The 19,995-nt window shown below is 39.7% G+C and overlaps 1 protein-coding gene across 4 annotated transcripts in view; it reads right to left on the minus strand.

Annotated features, from left to right (window-relative positions):
- Nucleotides 1-292: 292 nt before the first annotated feature.
- tspan4a (tetraspanin 4a) overlaps nucleotides 293-19,995 on the minus strand; it is a 152,942-nt gene continuing 133,239 nt past the window's right edge. For all 4 annotated transcript variants that reach the window (XM_085154411.1, XM_085154416.1, XM_085154401.1 and 1 more), the window contains 3 exons: nucleotides 19,473-19,604; nucleotides 7,481-7,564; nucleotides 293-846 (listed from right to left, as the gene is read on the minus strand). In XM_085154411.1, the coding sequence (XP_085010537.1) occupies nucleotides 778-846; nucleotides 7,481-7,564; nucleotides 19,473-19,604 (285 nt within the window). In that variant the 3' untranslated portion in view covers nucleotides 293-777. The remainder of the gene's footprint in view (nucleotides 847-7,480; nucleotides 7,565-19,472; nucleotides 19,605-19,995) is intronic.

Below are 19,995 nucleotides of genomic sequence, written 5' to 3' on the forward strand. Positions count from 1 at the left end.
GTGTCTCATGAAAAAATCCAGCCAATAAAAAATAAAAAAGTCACATGCTTCAGACTTGGTCACATGTTTCATTAAAGTATCTAATTAATGTCTGATTAGTTAGGCGCTACAAAATGTTTTAATGACTGCAGTGTGCCGTGGCAGAGAGGCCAAATTAACAATTTTACGTGGCATTTTTTCCCCTTTTTTCCATCATTGCTCCTGTTTAGTATCCAAGATGCCAGGCAGAAAAAAAGCATGACTACACATTAAACCAGAATGGTGTTTTCTGTTAAGGAACGACAAGATAAGGTTGAGCCAAAACATTTAATACACATCATTGCAGGAGACATGCACTTAAAGCACTTTACACAGTGCACACTGCTCAACTGTAGCTCTCGTTTTGAAAACACATACAAACCATAAAATAATTTAAAACTGAAACACAGATTTAAAAAAGGGGTTACACTGGATTTTGTTTTATTTTCTTTTTTATACATGTTTGTAATACTGTTTCATAAAATGTATCACAGAAATTAGCTTTCGACACAGAGCAAACCATAGGAACTCAGGTATTACACTGACACTGTGCTTGTTGATAGTTAGCAAGAAAACGGACCGGTGACATCCTAGAGCGAATGTCACAGAGAGGACAACCGCTGGAAAGAAGAGGGGGAAGGGGGAGCAGGTGGAGAGGCAGGGAAAGAGGAACGAGGAGAACAGGGTGGGTCTATGTCCGTTCCTCTCCGATGAATAACAATCCAAGTGCGCCAAAGGGTGGAAGGGAAGGGTCGATCGCTAGGCGTAGAAGGTCTCCACTTTCACTGCCTGACAGAACATTGTCATGGAGAAGACCAGACCCAGGATCTGCACAAACACAACAAAAACAGGCCGGCCATTAAAGGGTTCAGAGGTCTGGGAGTGAAATATAAAAGGAACTTTTCATCTCACTTTTTGGATCGCTGTGTACCTGCTCAACCATACATGACAAAAAGATATTCTCTCACTGTTACAGCGAACTCTTAGTGTAGCTAACTTAACTTATTGGACAAAGGATGGTGAAGACAGAGCTGCTAGGGAAGAGAGAACGATCACAGATCACGTACAGGGTTCCTGTGACAGAGAAGGATGCTAGTAATAGACTGAGGAGGCAGATGTGATGATTTGCTGTGGCGAGCAGCTGAAAGAAGAGGAAGTGTATCTCTGATAATGATAAGGAGACAGTCCCAACACTCAAATAAGTGTAAGATATGTTGGCTAAATATTCTGCTTTATCTTTTTTAAGTAAGACAAAAACAGACGTTGAAAGTCAATATCACATATCAGTTATAATATGCTTATTCAGGGACCTTTTCCACTCACTGTGTGCTTTCACACCTCTCTACATTTAATCATTACTTATTATTAATCTCTGGCTCCCTTCCACAGCATGTCTTTTGTCCTGTCTTCCTCCCCTCACCCCAACCGGTCGCGTCCAGTGGCCGCCCCTCCCTGAGCCTGGATCTGCTGGAGGTTTCTTCCTGTTAAAGGCGAGTTTTTCCTTCCCACTGTCGCCAAAGTGCTTGCTCATAGGGGGTCACATGATTGTTGGGGTTTTCTCTGTCATATTATTGTATAAAGTGCCTTGAGGAGACTGTTGTTATGATTTGGTGCTGTATAAATAAAACTGAATTGAATTAAATAAAAAATGATCACTTCTATTCTTCAACACAGTCTGAGCTCTCTTAGTCAAGTTTTGTCATTTCTTTAAGTAGTCTTCAGGATGTTGGTTGACTTTTTGTTCAGTTCTTTTTCAACACAATCCCACACTCCTTCAATAATCTCGAGTGTCGAGCTCTGGGAGGCCAATCCATGACATATAGTGTTCCACTGTGTTTTTCTATCCAGCTATACTTTTACTGTAATGGCAGTGTGTTTGGGATCATTGTCATACTGAAAAATGAAGCTGCTGCCAGATGGTATTGCACAGTGAATGAAAATCTAACAGTACTTATCTGCAATCAGAATTCAGTTTTGAAGAGATCATCAACACTACTGGCTGAAATGCTCCAGAGAGCAGTAGACAGCTTAGTCAAGGTCCAGATGCATGTGTCAGGTTTTTGCTGGATTTTTTCGTATTCGTTTAGGATTAATTATAAAGGACACACTGCATGCCATTCTAAGATATTTCAAGTTTCCAGCTAACAGCTATTTGGGAATCTCATTGTTGGAGTTGAAAATACTATTTCAAGTCTGTAAAACTGTGCTAGCTTTGGTATTTTTCATAGATTCAGCTAAAGAAATGAGAACAGATTATAATTTTTTGTGACCTGCTGCTAGTAAAGTGCCCAAAGACACAATTTAAAATTAATTGTCTGTTATTTGTAGACACAGCACCATCCCCTGAGTTAGATGACTTATTTATTCTTAAATGTTCGTCTAACAAAAAACATTGCCCTGAAAATGGTCAGGTATAAGGACTGGACTCAAAATGAGTACAAAGAATAACTATAATAGAACAATGACTCGAAAGTTTGGCTCCTTGGGGGTAAAATATAAAGTAATAAGAGGTGGCTCAACACGTTTGTACATGATATCTATGATGCAATACATCATACAATATGTATCCATAGAGTCGTTATTTTATACAATACAATCTACAATTATAGTAACACAAATGATACTAATAACAATGAAACATCACAATAATTATGATGCGTTTGATACCAGTAAAAAGTAATGATCAAGTTACAATTCACTGACACTGGTATTATAAAGTGTTATGCAACCTGAGATCACACACATTATCCCACACAGAGTCATTATGATGCATTATAGATATGGCTGAACCTGTGTGGTCCTTTACACAGCGATAAAGCCAGTCAGCGGAAAGTTATTCAGCAAATTTAGGCAGTGCATTTGTTCTCAGCCTTGAAAGAAACTTTGAAAAAAAACTTTCAAGTTAGGTTTGAAAACCTCTGAAGTGATTCATTATTAAAGGACATAGTTCTACTTCTGATGACTTTGTTCTTGTACCACTAAAATCAAACTTGTGCATCTCAATGGTTCTCCACTTTTTTCAAGGTGTAACACATCACTTGGCTGTTAAATAAGTGGCAGTTGTCTTTTATAATGAATTCACTAAGTGTGAATTCACTTTAGAGCGGGGAACTTGTATCTAAAGTAAAATATCAGTAGATTCACTGGGTAAAAAAACCTCACTTTTGAATGAGACTGAGTTGGAAAGACTTGATGATATTCGGGCACTGTTAGCGCTCGGTTATTTGTGCAGGTTTGCACAATTTTTCAAGAGTTGCTAAAGTGACAGTTACCTCATGGGAGTCCATACAGAGCAATATTTCATGCACAACAACATACTTTTCTTCTATTAGAAAAATAAGGAAGTTTTTGAATCATTCACTTGGTAGTTATAGAGCCAGTTACTACTCATCTGCATGCCAATAAAAAAACTAGTTAAAGTAAACAAAGGTGCCTTAATTTAAAGTGTTAACTCGTTATAAGACTAAAATAAATGCTCGTGTTTCTATGTAGGAACACGTCCACATTAAGCAAGGTAAATTGTAAATGTGTCTCTTTCTCTCTGTTTCAGTTCTCCACCCAGACATTCAGACTAAAAGAGCCTTTTTCTCCCCCGAAAACAGACCTTTTACTAAATTGGTCTCTGGAGTGCTTAAAGCTTAAAATGCCAAAGTAGTCGTTTCATTGTGCGCGGGGGACAAACAGAGATGTTGCAAAATGGTGGCATTCAGACATTTCACTGTGGACACAGAAATGACACTGCAATGCTAATGTGCGCGCAAATCACTTTGGCACACACACACAAAAAAACTGCTTTTCAGATTTAAATGGCTCAATGCAGATGCAATCCAAGTGTGCGTTTGCCTGACTGAGAGTGAATTAAATGATGGAGCTCCATTAATATAGTTCGAACTTTTTAGAATAATAAATCAACATTGTTTCATTATATAGAACTGGCCCTTATTGTTTCTGATTTGTGGGAGAGTCATAATTCAGTGAGCTTGCTTAATGGCTGCTGTTACCAGTATCTGTAACCCATTTTAAAACGTTCCTGTAGACCCTGCTGTGTCGCACGCACCGTAGGAAACCCTGATTAAACACTTCTCTTGAGCCTTGACCATAAAACTTCCCTAAAGCTAACTTTTGTGCACAGCCAGGATGGATGAAAATATGGTTTTTACACTCCCTTGATTCAATTTTAGTCAACACGGTGTCTTAAAATATAAGTACCTTTAAAATTTCAGTTGCTTGTGTTTATATGAACTGCTATTATGATAATCCCTCATTTATCCGAACTGTCTAGTCAGTGGTTTGTTTAATTTATGGATATATTTGGGTTTATGTATAAGCAGATTCTTACATGTAGGTTTGAAGTTGCTTTACTGTCACGATTCTTTGTCTCTAATGCTATGAGTAAAAAAACATATCTTCTGGGGTTTATCTAAAACTCATCCACTCCTAAAATGTTTATTCCTAAAGTGCTCCCTAAAACACGCTGCACTTTAAGGGATTTTCAGACATGTCTCTCGAGCTGTGTGCAAGCTGTGTGTTGCTAAATAAAGAGATGTCTGCGAGCCTATGCAAATCTTGCCAAACAGCCACTGATGTGAATAATATCCACTGATGATTAATGAAAAATCTTGTGTAACATAAGCACGCAAGCCTTTTGTTAGATCAAGCAGTAATATCGGTTGTGCTCCATCAGTTCATCTGTTTACTAACATCAGCTATCGTAAATAATTATATGTACCCACAGACTGCAGATAAAAGATGGAGGTCTATAAACATGGAGCCAGTGGAGAACTTCCTTATGTGGCTTTGTGGTTGGTAAGACCATGCAGTGCCTTCGGTTTCTCAAATCAATATGGTAACAGCCAAAATGCTGTAGCAAAGTCCACTGTTTATACTGGACTGAGATCTGGTGAATGTGGATGCCGAGAAACCAGTTTGGAATGATCTGAGCTCTATCCTACTGGGAGGAGCCATCGGAAGATGGGTACGCTGTGGTCATTAAGGAAAATGAGTAATCGTCATTTGGTTCGAAGAGCCCAAAATGTGCTTTCATGATGTTTACACCAAATTCTAACCCTAACAAACTGAACTGTGTTCCAATCCTCTATCCGGTCGTTAAGTCTGACGTCACTAGCCATGTCTGGGCCTAAACTCCGCTGCAGGTTCATATATCAAACGATCACTATGGCATTACTGAGAGCAGTGTTGCCAACTCCTCAGTAAGGAAAATCGCTATTGGCTGTCCTAAAAGTCGCTAGAAGTCGCTAAATGACGTCATCGCCTAATTTGCATAATTGGTCATGCTAATGTAATTGTAATCTATGTTGTTGGAGAGAGAAATAACATCGTGGAAGACACATAAAGTGAGTAAAAAACGTCCTAAATGCATTTAGAATTTATTTAGAACTACAAATTAAATGTATTTTAGCAATTATTGTTTTTTTTTAATGTCACAATTCCAACCCTGCTCCTTTACCCGGGCTTGGACCGGCAAAAGTGACCCGAAATAGGCACTCTGGTGGAGTTATTTTGTGTGTGTGTGTGTTTATAAGTAGTTTTAAACCTTGTGATCCACAAAACAGCATAAGAGTAAAAGAGTAAAAGAAGAACTGACTGCGTTACAACACCCACTGCTTGTTGAGAGTAAAAGCGATTTGCGTTTTCACGTCTTTTTTTAGCGTCTTTTTTAGCTAGGGGGTCTGAAAACTCGCTAAATATAGCGACAAAGTTGCTAAGTTGGCAACACTGACTGAGAGTTGAAAAACTGTCTAAAGTCTTTCATCTTTAATAAAATGATCAGCGTTCTCTACCAGGTGTAACAATTGAGTTTAACATCCAGACATCCATGAAAACGGAAGTTAGCAGGAAGTTAGCTCGCTAGCTTCTATCTAAATACAATATAGCATGTCCTGACTGCGGGGTTTTGGAAACAAATTAAAATGTACAGCTCTGTTATCACTTCCAACATAAATGAAGACAGAAAACTAAACAGCAGTGACGTTTGTAGGGTTACTGAATTTGGGCTAGCTTGTATATAATGATGTGCTACGTGACCGCTAGTGACACAGCTATGTTAGCATAATATAAACAAGCTAACTTTTTTTCCACTCGAAAAAAGTTAACATGAGTGTTCTCAGTGGTCAGGAACAAATGTAATCGCATGGCAGGATGCTGTAAAAGGACCAAACTTCAGCCAGGAGAACAACTGAGATAATCCATCCACAATACGAGGTTAGTCATTCATATACTGCTGCATGGGCTGGGCTGTAGTTACATCCTAAGGTTTTAAAAACTGAGCTTAAATAAATGATTAGCGGTAATAAAAGCCGAGGGAGGTCAACAGTGATCACTGACTGTTTTAGGAGCTTTTTGAGATTAAATAGAAGAAAATACATAACATTAAACATATTAACAACACAAAAGCCATATTAAACGCAGACTACTTTAGGCCCGGAAGTAGGATTCGTCATATCATCACTTAACGACCGGATTGCCCAGTTTTGGTGAGTTTGTTTGTAAACTGCAGCCTGTGGTCTTCTGCTGCTGAAGCTCATCTGCTTCAAGGTTTGATGTGTTGGGCATTCAGCGGTGCCCTTCTGAATGTCTTGGATGTAATAAGTGGTTTTCTGAGCTACTGTTGCTTGCCTTTCAGCTTGAAGCAGTCCGCCCATCCTCCTCTGACCTCAGACGTCAATAAGGCTGTGTGTGAAAATCCCACAGGAATCACTGAAATCACCTTTCTTCCCGATTCAGACGCTCGATTTGAACCTCAGAATAGAGTTTGCTGAGTTGCGGCGATGTGATTGGTTGATTACATATCTGTGTTAACGAGCAGTTGAACAGGCGAGTGTGGAGTCTATAATTACACCACAAGTCTCTGCACGTTCTGTTAGATATTCACTCGGTTTTTCACTTGTAAAATTCTTACTTGCACTTATTTAAACCGTAAATAATTCCTTGTGTTGTACTGTACCACAGATTATTTACGACAAGACCCGAAGCTCTTCCTTCTTCGATCTAGTTTTCATTTTGCTCCGTGTAGGTTTATCACGTAGGATGTTGCATGCAGGGTTTTCAAGGGCACTGAGACTCTAATGGGTGACTAAAAATCAGCCTACAGCCACACAGGAGCCTCGTGTGATCGATGTTCTCAGGCAGAGCATATTTCTCCTCCCAGATTGTGAAACCACATCACGTATCACTTGGCTGGAAAGGAGATAAAAGAATTTTATGGAAAGTCAAACCTCCCTATGTGGTCTTCAGCAGTAACACAAGAGGCTTATATGGGCTCAAGCTGTCCACAAAAAATCCTGCGTTCCTACGCTTAATGCAAAGGAAACGGGCAGTATTAGATTTATTTATCTCAAAGTAGGAGCCTTTTTCTGAAGCAGTGCCATAGATAGCGAGGATGGAGCTAAAGATTCTTGGGGGAAAAAAAATAAAAATCACACAGCTTTCCAGCTGTAATTACCTGAGTAAGTGCTGTGCATAGTGCAAAGATCCAAAGTGCCACCAGGTTCTCATTAAGCCAGTCCTTTACCCGCTCGTAGCATGGCTGCGGAGACACACACAGAAAAAAATATGCACATGATGAGCAAACATTAGCCCCCAAAAGTGAACTCACTATTAAGATGTCTTGTGATAAATACATAGGCGAAGGAACCCTTACAACGACTCTTTTCCTCCTGTATAAAGAAACCATGATAGAAAACACTCCTAAGCTAAAGGATCCCATGTGGCAACATCCTTATCTACTAATCCTTTCTCTCTGACCTAATATTCTTTGGGAAAACTTTTCAAATTCGAAGCCCTGCTGTCTCTGTCTCCCTTCAGCAGTACAAACAGCAGTAATGTGAGTAAAGGAGCAGCACATATGCCGGCTGTATCACTTCAACATGAGAAGGGCCTGAATTTTTCATGTCTGACATTGCTTGAATTTATTCTGAAGGCAAGTTGACAGAAAAAAAGAAGAACCCTCTCTCTACCCTCTCACTGCTTTGCCGTTTTTTGTTTTTGTCTCCAAGACAATTTCAACATCCAGACTAGATTTAAAAATCACTTTTGAATGTACAATCTTTGTGTACCTGAGAGGCAGGAAGAAAAGAAAGTTAATCATTAGTCTTAGTTATCCTGCTGCTCAGAAGTTTAAGCAAGTAAAGAGAAGGAGATGGATTATCAAAAGCAAAGGAAGTGGCTGTCTCTGTGCAGATGAAAGCGGACATCAGAAGTAATGGCAGTGGCATTTGCAATGAAAGCTATGTGACACACGGGCACCACAGACATTTTAAAGCCGGGTGGCGAGCTCTGTGTGTGTCAATATGATAGATACACAGGAGAAAAGCCTGCCTGACACACTGTAGTAAAGGGTAAGTGCTAGCATAACAGGCTACAGTGCTGTTCTAATTTAATTATTCATTTCTGCAGACTTACCTTCCTGATTGTGCTATTTTATAAATGTCCTTACATCAAGGAGCTGAGTTAGAGCAAGAGAAAGCAAACACAATCAACTCTGCATTTCACTGGTATATAAATATATATATATTTTTTCCTTGGTACGCGGCAAAATAGTTCTCGGCTGGATCAATATTGAAAGTCATGCAGTAAGCCAAAATTTCAGACATCTTCGAAGTTATTAATCAAAATGCTGCCCGAGTGTAAACCCCTTGGACCAGAAAGCTGCATCTGAAAATATATAAATTCATATTTTTATTGTCTGACATCCACTGCAGACTCTCATAAAACCTTGGGGGGGGGGGAAACCCCACGTTAGTAAACCTGAACCTGCCATGCCAGACACTAACCCATCAACAACGTTCCAGGGCAAGCTAAAAAAAAAAATGTAAAAGAAACCGCAATCAATGTCTTTGCAACAATTCTTTGGCTGTTGTAGCCATTACTTAGTGGACTACACCACGGATTTCACTTTCCTTGCTCTTAATGTGGGATTTGGCAGCTTTTTGTGGCTGCTTAGTTGGCCAACACAGAGGAGGATTTAGCAGGTAAAGTTATTAGAATAGAAAACTATGACTGCTCAGCTTAAAAAACACGTATATGTCCAAAAACCCTTTATTGCAAATTTAAAGCCCCATTCAACACATTTAAGAAGCTTTCAACTACGTGCAAGCACAAGCACCACACTGTCTTAAGTAACAGCAACAGTTTAGTTTAGAAAAATCCTTACAGTGGCACTGAACTGTAAGGCTGTGACCTGAACAGTCATTGCTACCCATGCTGTAGAGGCAGGCCTGTGATATTGCCTGTGGGGATGGATGAGTGTGCCTGTGAGAGGCTCTAATGAAGAGTCTATGGCTAGTGTGTGTGTGGGCAGTCGTGATACCGAGAGCATTGTGAGTAAAAAGAGCTGGACTGGAAAAGTGATGCGTGTGTGATCACAAGTCATTGCATGCAAGTCCTGCCAAGGTCCACGTCACCTGCATTTTCCACTCATCCTGGTTCATGAATATCATCCATTTCCAGCGAGCGCTGCAGCAGGTTTACATTGATGTTGACAGACAGTCTCTCTTTCACAGCTCTGGCCTTTTCAAGAATTCTGTGGTGTTCAAGTGGTATGTGTTAACTCTGAACTCTGTCTAAAAGTGCAGCGTGTGCCGAATTTGCACTTTCCGTCCTGGTCTCAATGGATTCTCATGAATCTTGTTTTGGACTGTACTTTCCCCTGGACCGCCTCCACCTTCATCTCTGCATCATTTTCCTCACTGTGAAAAGATGCTCTAACGTGTCAGTTAAAAAAGGGCTCAGGTCAAATAAGAACTAGATGATGTACAGCTGGGTTCAGACTTCATCTTCTGTCATAATAAAATCAACAGACTCTAACTGCCTTTCAAAAATTCTTTAACAGGGTAAAAAAAAAAAGAAAGAAGAAATGCACATCTATCTTTTGATTGATTTTTCAGTACATCTCTCAAGAACCCAACATACTCTATAAGTAGTTTTCAATTTCAGTTGATTTTTAGTCAGTAGCAGGATTATTCCTTTGCTTACCAAACACAAATGAACTCACTTGTACACCTCAGAAATGGTTCAATTTACCACATTCTCAAGTCGATCTACAAAAACCAGTATATACACATTATCATGTGCCAGCATGCTACACCTGGCTGAAGTTAATCGAGGCCGGGCTATCGGCACACTGGATGCTTGCATGCGTATCTGAGCTGTAGCTGTAGCCTTGCATGTCGATGAGAGCAGCATGTTTGATCTGATTGTTCTTGGTGGAAATCTTACTGGACCTGGGAACCGAGACGAGGTGCTTCAACCTGACCTTGTGCCACTCTTATGGTTGCACAGCGATGTCACGGTAGCACAGGCCTTTTTGGATTGGGAGTATATCCAGACACTTTCTCTGCCACTATTTAGTCTTCTGTTGATATATATGATATTTTTGTATTTTCAGCATAAAAGTGATAAAAAAAAAGTGATTTTCACAGTAAAAAAAAAATATTTCTACATATTATGACAGTAAAAGTTGAATTTATGTATTTTTGATTGATTTATGGCTATTAAATGTTTCTGCAATGGAGATATACCATTTTGCATTTTATGGTCTAACACCGTTCCCATTGAATTATCACCGTAATTTTTAGAAATACAAACAGAGAAAGTTTGGCAGTTGCACAAACAAGTGGTGAAAAAGTTTGCTTGCTGTAATTTTTCCTTCCCTTTGTACTAGCAAAAGAATATACATATGCATATATGTATATAAATCCATTGCTAGGGTAGAATCATAGATGTGCCAATAACAGGTGTTAGCGGTTACTCAAATATGGCTTCTACCTTCATTTGGTTCCTTTGGCTTTGAACTTAGTTAAAGCCTCTGCTACTTGTTTCCATTCAGTATTTTTATTCCATTTGTGATTTTAGACCTCAGACCATCACATAAAACGTGTTTCCTTTTCTGGGCTTCTACAATGATTGTCTGAAGTTCACAATTTGTTGAAATTGCACTCCGGTGCTGTTGTTTCCATTGCCATGTCTAATAACCTGGTGGTGGTGGTGCAAACAGAACCTGTCTATGCCAGCGATTCATTTACTGGCGACGGCCTCTGGGCTGGCCTCTTGTTGTCCTGTCCTATTTTGCTGTGTCTTTCAATTTCTTACAGGAAATCGGTGGGTGGAGCTGACCTGGTTAGAGATACAGCACACCTAAGCAAGTTGGGCTCAAAAGACTCTAAAGCAAGCTGGTTGACTGACTCACTCAGACTCTGCGCACACACCGATTTGCTGACATTCACACACTACTGTACACATTATTTGTCAGTGCCTCTGTCAGTGCGCCCCAGGGCAGCTGTGGCAACAATGTAGCTTGCCATCACCAGTGTGTGAATGTGTGTGTGAATGGGTGAATGACTGAATGTAGTGTAAAGCGCTTTGGGGTTCTTAGGGACTGAGTAAAGCGCTATACAAATGCAGGCCATTTACCATTTGCCATTATTTACTCTGCATCATTAAAACACTGTGCAGTCTCCTTTATTTGTCACGTAGGTTTGAGTCTAACGGTGACAAATAAAGAATCTCTGAATCCATTCATCCACTGGCTTTGGATCAAGCTTCTGCCTGTGTGGCTGAGCTATCTAAAAGATGACCCTGTGCCTTTGTAATTCTGACAAAAGCAGAGTTTATTCAACTTTTCGCCCTCTCGCATAAACAGTTGCAGCTGTGATGTAGTTGTCTACAAAGTTTTTCATAGATCTTAAAAATTTTCAGGGCTTTTAAAATGGTGACTGTGTCTTTGTGCGTGAATGCTGTCGAGCCTTTGTTTGAACCTGTCATTCCAGCCTCGTTTCTGTTCGCCTGTCAGTGAATGAATAGCGGGATTTTTTTGACATTGTTTGACACCGTGAACACTTAACCATTGACAAGAGCCACAAAAATACAAACCAAGACAAAGCAGCAGACCTTTATTCCTCCAGTATTACATGCATTATTGAAATATTTACTGAACGGTACTATGAGGCATTTATAAAACTTCAATGTGGGAAAAGAAACACTCCCATCTGCTCCGAGACACTTGAGCAACGCAAACCTGCCGGTGGCCTTGAACAGCATCTGATTTCTACTTGTCGCTTGGAAGCTGACAGTAAAATCACTCGAGTATAAAATGTGTGACTTCACATTGGGAAGCTGTTGAAACTGAATTCAGTTGGACAATACTAACACACTGAGGGCAACATCTGAGTACGCGTTCAATTGAAGCGAGGTACGCAACAGATATCCACATTCAGTGCAGAAGTGAATGCAGGTATTATTGGAAGAGAGAGCTGCTGTGCTTCACTGAGAACTACAGGGACAGAATCCTTGATCTGCAGACAAACATGAATCAAAATATAAAACAAGCCACATTAATTTATTGTCAAAATGCCTTTCAAGCCGCAGGCGCTAGTGAAATTCAGAAGGCCAACAAGCTGTCACCTGAAGGGCGTAAATATGCCTTATTTTAAAAAAGCTTTCAGTGGTTTATGCAGAAGCTGATCTCACAAAGAGAAATAGCTTTCAAAGGTTACACGTTTTCATTTTGAAACGCGAAAACCATTGTCGTTTGTCAGCTTGGCCCTTTGTGCATAATGGCACCGAATTCAAATTCTGCAGTTTACGAGAGGAAACCAAGATTTATTGGTGATTGCTGAAGCTCATGTCTTCAGTTCAGTACCTGTCGTCTTCTGTAAGAGTCTTTGTTTCACAGTTCACATTTGACAACTCCATCTGTAAATCCTCTTCCACATCCAATTCAGGGTTGCAAGGGAGGCTGGAGCCCAACCCAGCTGCCATAGGTTACACCCTAGACAGGCTGCCAGTGTGTCACAGGCCTGACAGAGAGACAGACAACCGTTCATACTCATGTTCACACCTATGGGCAATTTGCAATCTGCATGTCTTTGGACTGTAGGAGGAAGCCAGAGAGAACCGACACAGACACAGCGAGAACACACAAACTCCACGGAGAAAGGTCCCAGCAGCAGGTGGTGGAGTCGATCCCAGAACCTTCTTACTGTAAGACTGTCAACATCAATGTAAACCTCCAACATTTGATAAATCATAAACCAATAAATAGAAATGTAATCTTTCTTAATATGATGACCATATTCTGTAGAATGATAACAAAACATTTATCTGACCATTTAGTGGGAAATCAGGAGCATTCTGTGCATTCTGGCTGGCTAATATCCATCAGCACATTCATCTAAAAATTGTGGAAATTTAACATTTTACAGTTTGAAAAAGTTCAGAAAATGCTGGTTTGAAAAGCAATCATTTTGAGGAGCTCTTATAAGTACTTTCAAGGAATAAAAGGTTTAGATCAGAATATCAAAATTATACTCCTGAACTTGTAACACTAGCTTTAGATACAAAATAAAGTCACCTCACAAGCTTTGAAATGTTCAAGGGATTCACAGCACTTGTTCTACAGCGAGAGTGGGTAATTCATTTCCTCAAGGGGCCACATGAGAAACTGGGACTGTTGCAGAGGGTCTCACAAAGAAGCTTAAAGGAGACAAAATTAATACTGAGCAGAACTGAGCTCAGCCCTCCACAATAGTCCCAGTTTCTCGTGTGGCCCCTTGGGAAAATGAATTGCCCACCTCTGATCTCGAACCATACAATCTGTGGCTGTTTCTGCGGGCAGCATCTGGCACCCTTGATATGATTTCTGAAACGGCCCATTTGCTATTTTGTTGCAATAACTTAATAACATCAGACGCCGAACGGAACAGAAATCGTTGCCATTACTGTTCATCGCCTTCGCTCCAAATGATGTCGTATGACTGGCTTAGTGCTGCTGGACTGCAGGAGTCTCGGTGTGTGAGGTGACCGTAACGCTCTCTGTCCTTAATGATGACGACCAACTTCAAATCTTATTTTATCTCCTCCATGATAATGACAATAATCAGATGCTGCAGTTGGCACACCTGTTGTCTGCTGGGAGCTGCGTCTCTCTTTTCTTCTTTTTCATTAAACATAATAGCTTCATTACGCTTAAAGGCTCACATCTTATACAGCCACTGAGACACTTTGCCAGTGCCAATTATTCCATTTATATTATTTGACATTTTCTTCCCATTAAAAGCTACTGAACCCTTTCTTTTGCAAAGAGCGGGTGCAACAATCACATTTGATGGATATTCCAGAGAACATCGTGTCCACCGAGGAACGGTCAGACCAAAGTTAGGTCTGACCGTTCTTAAATTTTCTAAGCATGGAGATGAAACGCAAAGAAAATGGTGGGTAGGAAAAACCTGAAAGCACTAGAAAGCGATGCCTGTTAATGCAGAAGAATTCAGTGGCAGCACCTGCTGTACTAACAGCAGGGAGATTCAAGGCAGCCAGGCTGCAGGAGAGGGGCAGAGATCAGAGATGTTCTACAGAACAGGCACAGCGGTAGGCAGGTGAAGTTAAGTAACTAGCTTTGGGCATGTGTTAAGGCTGGTTTATTTATCACTCACCATCAATAATTAAATGCACAGTTTAGAAAAATTATGCAATCATATAAACCAGTGTGTTTCAAGTGTGGGGTGCTATACAGTGATCAAACATTCAAAGCAATTTAAACCGCTGACAGGCTGATCAACAATGTAATGTTCTGCTTGGGTGGTGGCATGAATGTGGATTTTACTTTGACGTACACCACCTCATAAATATTGCAGACCCCACCATTCAGCAGGCCAGTGCACCCCGGCACACCACAAAAACATCTCGAAGATTGCAATAGAGAAGCCGCTGCACTGATCCTTCCAGTCAAACAAGATCCTCTGGAACACGTCTGATGCACAGAAGTATATGCTGAAAACTGCAGGATCCAGGAGATCTGCTGCTAATGAGCTACATATTACTGGGCAGACGGTTTTAACACTGAGGTCGATGGGCGTACATATATAGAAATTCATGCTGTTTACTAAAGTCTAGCCATGATTGTTTTAATCTGTGCAATCCAAAGATCAATTTGGGTTACCAAAGGTTACTAAAACATTAGAGCATGTGTGAGAGGCTAATAATAAAGGCTAGCTGTAGGGGACAATTTGATGCATCATCCGCCAATAGGAACTCATTAGTCATCAAGATGTAGCCCGCTGAAAGACTACAAATTTGAAAATGGGGTCCTGAATGAGTAACTATGAGTGATTCAATAAAAAAACAGTTTGGAATGAGAGACAATTCTGAAAATGAGTGCGCGGTTGTTCAGGGATGAAATTTCTTTAATATAGGTGCACGACTGTTATGTATGTATGTATGTAAAAGAAAAGAGGCCAGCTGCTCTCGCCAATTCATTAAACCTCCAGATCGATTTAACGATTGAAATGCTGAGACTAACTGCGTTCAAGAACTCTGTTCATGGCAAATCTAACGGAAGAATATCAAGAGAAGAGGCAGCTGCTTCAGTTCAAAATAATTATGTTGCAATGACACTGCAGTAATGTAATAATACTGTAGTAAAACATTCAGTGGAGCACAGTTTTACAGGGTGACGAACAGGCCACAAGTAGGTGGGTTTGAATGAATGTGCTATTAATACCGGCTGTCCCTCCATATTATCACAGCATACTCAATTACCTCTCCAGAAACAACATCCAGTCTTGCTAAATCATGTGAAGCTTTGCAAACTGTCCAGACAATAACACGTGTTCCATTTTTATTCAGACAAACCTGCAAAAATGATGTATACTATATATACTACTACTACTATTTACCACTGCAATCCCACAGCTTGCTCACCTTTCTCACCGGTGCACGGACAAGCATCTGTTAATCGCAGTTCTGGCCTTTTGAACCTTTTTGGCTTTTTTAAAATCCTTTTTGTGTGCGATTTTGCAGCAGCCAAAGTGCAAAATAACACTGACTGATACCAACTTTTGCCACACAATGCAGCTGCGTCCCTGAAAACAGAATTAGGAGAAATCCTCACAGTCACAAGCAAAAAAAGCTGGATCTCTGAAGATGAAAGAAAACCCTGCTTTTGAATGCTTCCAGAGATACATGAATCTACTGAAAATTCCCCTTTGATATCAGGCAAAGACAGCCTTATGAAGCCAGCAGTAAAATACATTGACTCTTCCATTAAACCTTTCTTATCTTTATTACCTGCTTTTGTTCAGGATGCTACCGGCGTGCTTAACAAGCTCAAACAACTGGAAAACACTCACACACATACAGACAATTTCAAAACCATGCACATTAAGTAATTGTACACAATTATAGATCATGTGCAGGGCCCAGCAGCACTCGGCTACTTTTTTGGTGGTCGCCATAATCCCATGACAATTAGGAGTGATGGATGTTCATCCGAGGTAAGCACATTATTTTTCAAAGCAACAATAGACCTAATCTTAAGCTATCTTTAGATAACAGCAAGGAGAGAACACAGCACTTACATCTTACCATCTTTGTACGCATCTGTGTTTAGAGTTTTCATCCAAAGTGGCTGGAGGAAAATGCCTCTTACGTTCAGTTCCATGGAAAATTTGTGCCTAGGACAAGCACTTTGAGACTAAATCTGAGGAAATGGTGTCACTTTTTCAGCAACGTGGGTACAGAAATAACAGAAACTAACCTACAAAGAAATGTTCCCGAACCTACAGAAAGAATGTTAGAAATTGGCACAAAGTGGAAGTATGATTGAGAGAGATGATGTATTGATCCAGATCTTACCTGACCCAACAGTTTTAGCAGGTCTTTGACTCTACAAGATGAACAGCTACACAGCTATCATGATTGGGTCTAACACCTGGGGGGGGTCCTACAAGTGCAATCAATGAAGTCGTTGCACAGATGGAGATCTGTTGTTTTCTCAAAAGGAGTTTACTATTAATCATTTCAGTTACTGCAAAACCTCATCGATCATCTATAGGCTAGAATGTCCCAGCTGCAAAGTTGTTTACACGGGGAAAAAGTGAGACATTTACAGGAGAGCAGAGCACAAACACTCCACATGTACGGGCAATATTAGTTAGCCCATGGCTAGACACTACCTGGACCTCCATATTAGTAACCCATCTATACTGTAGGCCTTTGGAAGTGATTACATCATTCTTTCCATACAAAGATGTGACACATAAAGGAGACTTAACCAAAAGGAAGCTTTCTGATTTTATAAATTACAGGCCTGGGTTAAATGACAACTTAGATTTTACTGTTTTATTCAATCTTATTTGAATCTTATTCAATTTTAAATAGTTAGATTGACTAAGATTCAAGTTACACTCGTGGTATTATAGCAGTATAATACAATTATACTAGTCATTTGCATTCGTATTCTTCTGAGCTTCAACACCTGGCTTAGGTTTTTAAGTTTGCCATTGGTGAAATCCCCCCCAAAAAGGAACTGTTTCCATGAAATCTGTTCCCTGATGAATGTATGCTGAAATGGAGAGGAGCTTTTTCAATCTGAATTAAACATGGCTAAGCCGTGAGAGTAAAAGTACTTTGAATGTTATTTAAAGATGAGAGTACTTTGAGGTGCTTTGATTTTTAAGCTAAATTGCACTGCTGGCTTTAACCTGGCCAGAATGTAAGATCCCGATAAAAGAAATGCATCTGAAATGCAGTTATTCTGTTTCATGCTTCTTTTCTTCTAATGTGCTGAAATCCACAAGGAAAACAAAAACTCTCTGTATGGTCCAGCTGCTAAGAAATAAAAAATATGACACTAATAATACATTAGAAAAACATTAGTAGCACCAGCAGTCAAGTCCTTCTGGAGAGAGGTGATTAATTCAATAACCACTATAATGAATACAAAAATCTCCCAGGCCTCCTGTTTACTTGGTGAGGTGCTGGGCTGCTGAGGTTTAAAGGCTTCTCCTTTTTTAACTGCAAAATGACTGTTGACAATTTGTGAGTCAGACTGTTTTGAAGCAGATGAATTAGATGTTGATTGTGGTCCTGAATTGATTTCAGATTCGAGATAAAGCAAAGAATTGCCCGTAAACATCACAAATTACAATTACTTACCAAGTACTTGGTATGCTTGGATAATCAAGCGTAGGTAAGATTTCTGATTGGATGCAAAAGCAGCTTTATATGGATTGAACTTTTAGACATTTTAGTAAATGTGAGCTCAGAGGCATCATGAAAGAGGCTTATTATGCTTGTCCTTATTTTCTGTCAAATATACTATATATACATACATGGGGATGCTCAGGCTGCTCTACACTCTCGGTTCCAGAAAATTCTGTCTAGTCTTGACTCTGTATGTCGGTGAGCACAGAAGCCTGTTGTTCAAACCTTCTGTTTGGGAGGGGCAGCCAATTAGAAAACAGCCACTTTTAAGGTTGAGTGAGAGAAGCTAAAGTAGTTTGTTTCAGAGAGCAAATGAACCGAGCCTTAGTATAAGGTCATTAATGATTATTTAGAACGATGAATCATGTAAATATAATCTAGTAGAGTCATTTTGTCTCAAATCACCCAAGCCTTCTGCTCGACAATATCCGATTTGGATAACAATTTTACAGCAGAACATTTATGATGGTAGCTGTGAAATTTTAGTTTCAATATTTTCAAGACATATTTGGTTTGAAAAATGTCCGTCGACCCAATTTTTTTTCTCCACACGTTGAAATCTAAGGTAATGTTTGAAAATGAATATATCAAAAACTAGTAGAGACAAAAGCCTGACATTTTCATTGGTCTTTCTTACCATCAAAATGAATCAGAATCTGTAATTTGGGAGAGATGCATTAAAAAAAGGTACTGGCAAGGTAAAATGTGAATAAAAAGGCCTGCACAGTCCTGCAAAGACTCAATGTTGAGCACACACTATAAACCCCCCCCTGCAAATTTGGCATGGTGTATTACAAAATGCTGTAAAATAAAGCATGTAGAATCCTTTTTAATGTGAAATTCACAGTCACATAGATGAAGAAAAAGTCGTTTTCAGTCAGCGTCCATGTTGGATTGAACAAATATGATAAGTTGTGCCACAAAAACAAAAGTATCAGTAGACTGCTCGGTCCAAACAGAGGAAAATACTGGAGGTACTCTTATTATAACTAAGAAAATTACACATTACATATGCTTAATAACGTTTTGATGTTAAGACTATTACCAAAGTAGGATATTGACTAGATATTTACCTGAATCAGAGAACTGTGACACGTAATTGCTCCCCTGAGTTAAGCAAAACCTCTATCATTAATACCATCTCCATCATTATCTAACAGCAGGCTGCAACGCTCTCATGTTTTCCAATTTTCAAGTTTACAACACTACATTTAATTCGTCTTAAATTTTTTAAGTTTTTCTCACGTGCAGTTGTGTTTAGGATTTTGCAGGTGATTAAAATGATACGTGGCTGCCCTGACTCTTTACACACCAAATATGTTTGAGGATGGGTTTAGCAAACTAAATATATCCTCTGCAAAAATAAAATTGCGGAAAAAAACACCACAAAAGAAGGAATATCAGTAGCACAGTTTGAAGTTGTTGTATACTTGGGTTTATATGTCTGAACTCACCGCTGTCCACCATGTTCCCGGGTTGTCCAGGCCACAGTTGTCGCTGTACTCCAGGCAGCAGGAGTCTGGCACGCGGCTGGCATTGTAAACCTCAAACCAGTCTGTGTGGTTGGTCACTCCACAGCAACGAAACTGCGCCGGGAGAAAAACAATGAGCCTTCAGAGTCTGAGCTTTTGTTATCATCACACTGAAATCCTAATTCACGGCAAAAGAAATATACATCCTCCAGTGATGGGCACGAAAGCTGTTTACCTCGCACGAATTAAGATTCCTTGGGTTAAATAACTGATATGTGCTGAGCATATAAAACACCTCATCCTCCTGATATTGAGCTGCAGCCGTCTCAAAGCCTTAAAATAACTTTCTAACTCGCCCCGCTTTTCTTTTAAATAAATATTTCCCCGCTTTGAGATTGGTATAGATTTTTTTTATATAAGGCATCGTGGCTTTCACCACAATTCATTTCATCAGTGTAGTTGAATAGATTAAATGCCTCTGAAAGAGATATTTTTTTTCATCTGG

The sequence above is a fragment of the Neolamprologus multifasciatus genome, chromosome 1, assembly GCF_963576455.1.
Source record: "Neolamprologus multifasciatus chromosome 1, fNeoMul1.2, whole genome shotgun sequence".
Classification (NCBI taxonomy): Eukaryota; Metazoa; Chordata; class Actinopteri; order Cichliformes; family Cichlidae; genus Neolamprologus; species Neolamprologus multifasciatus.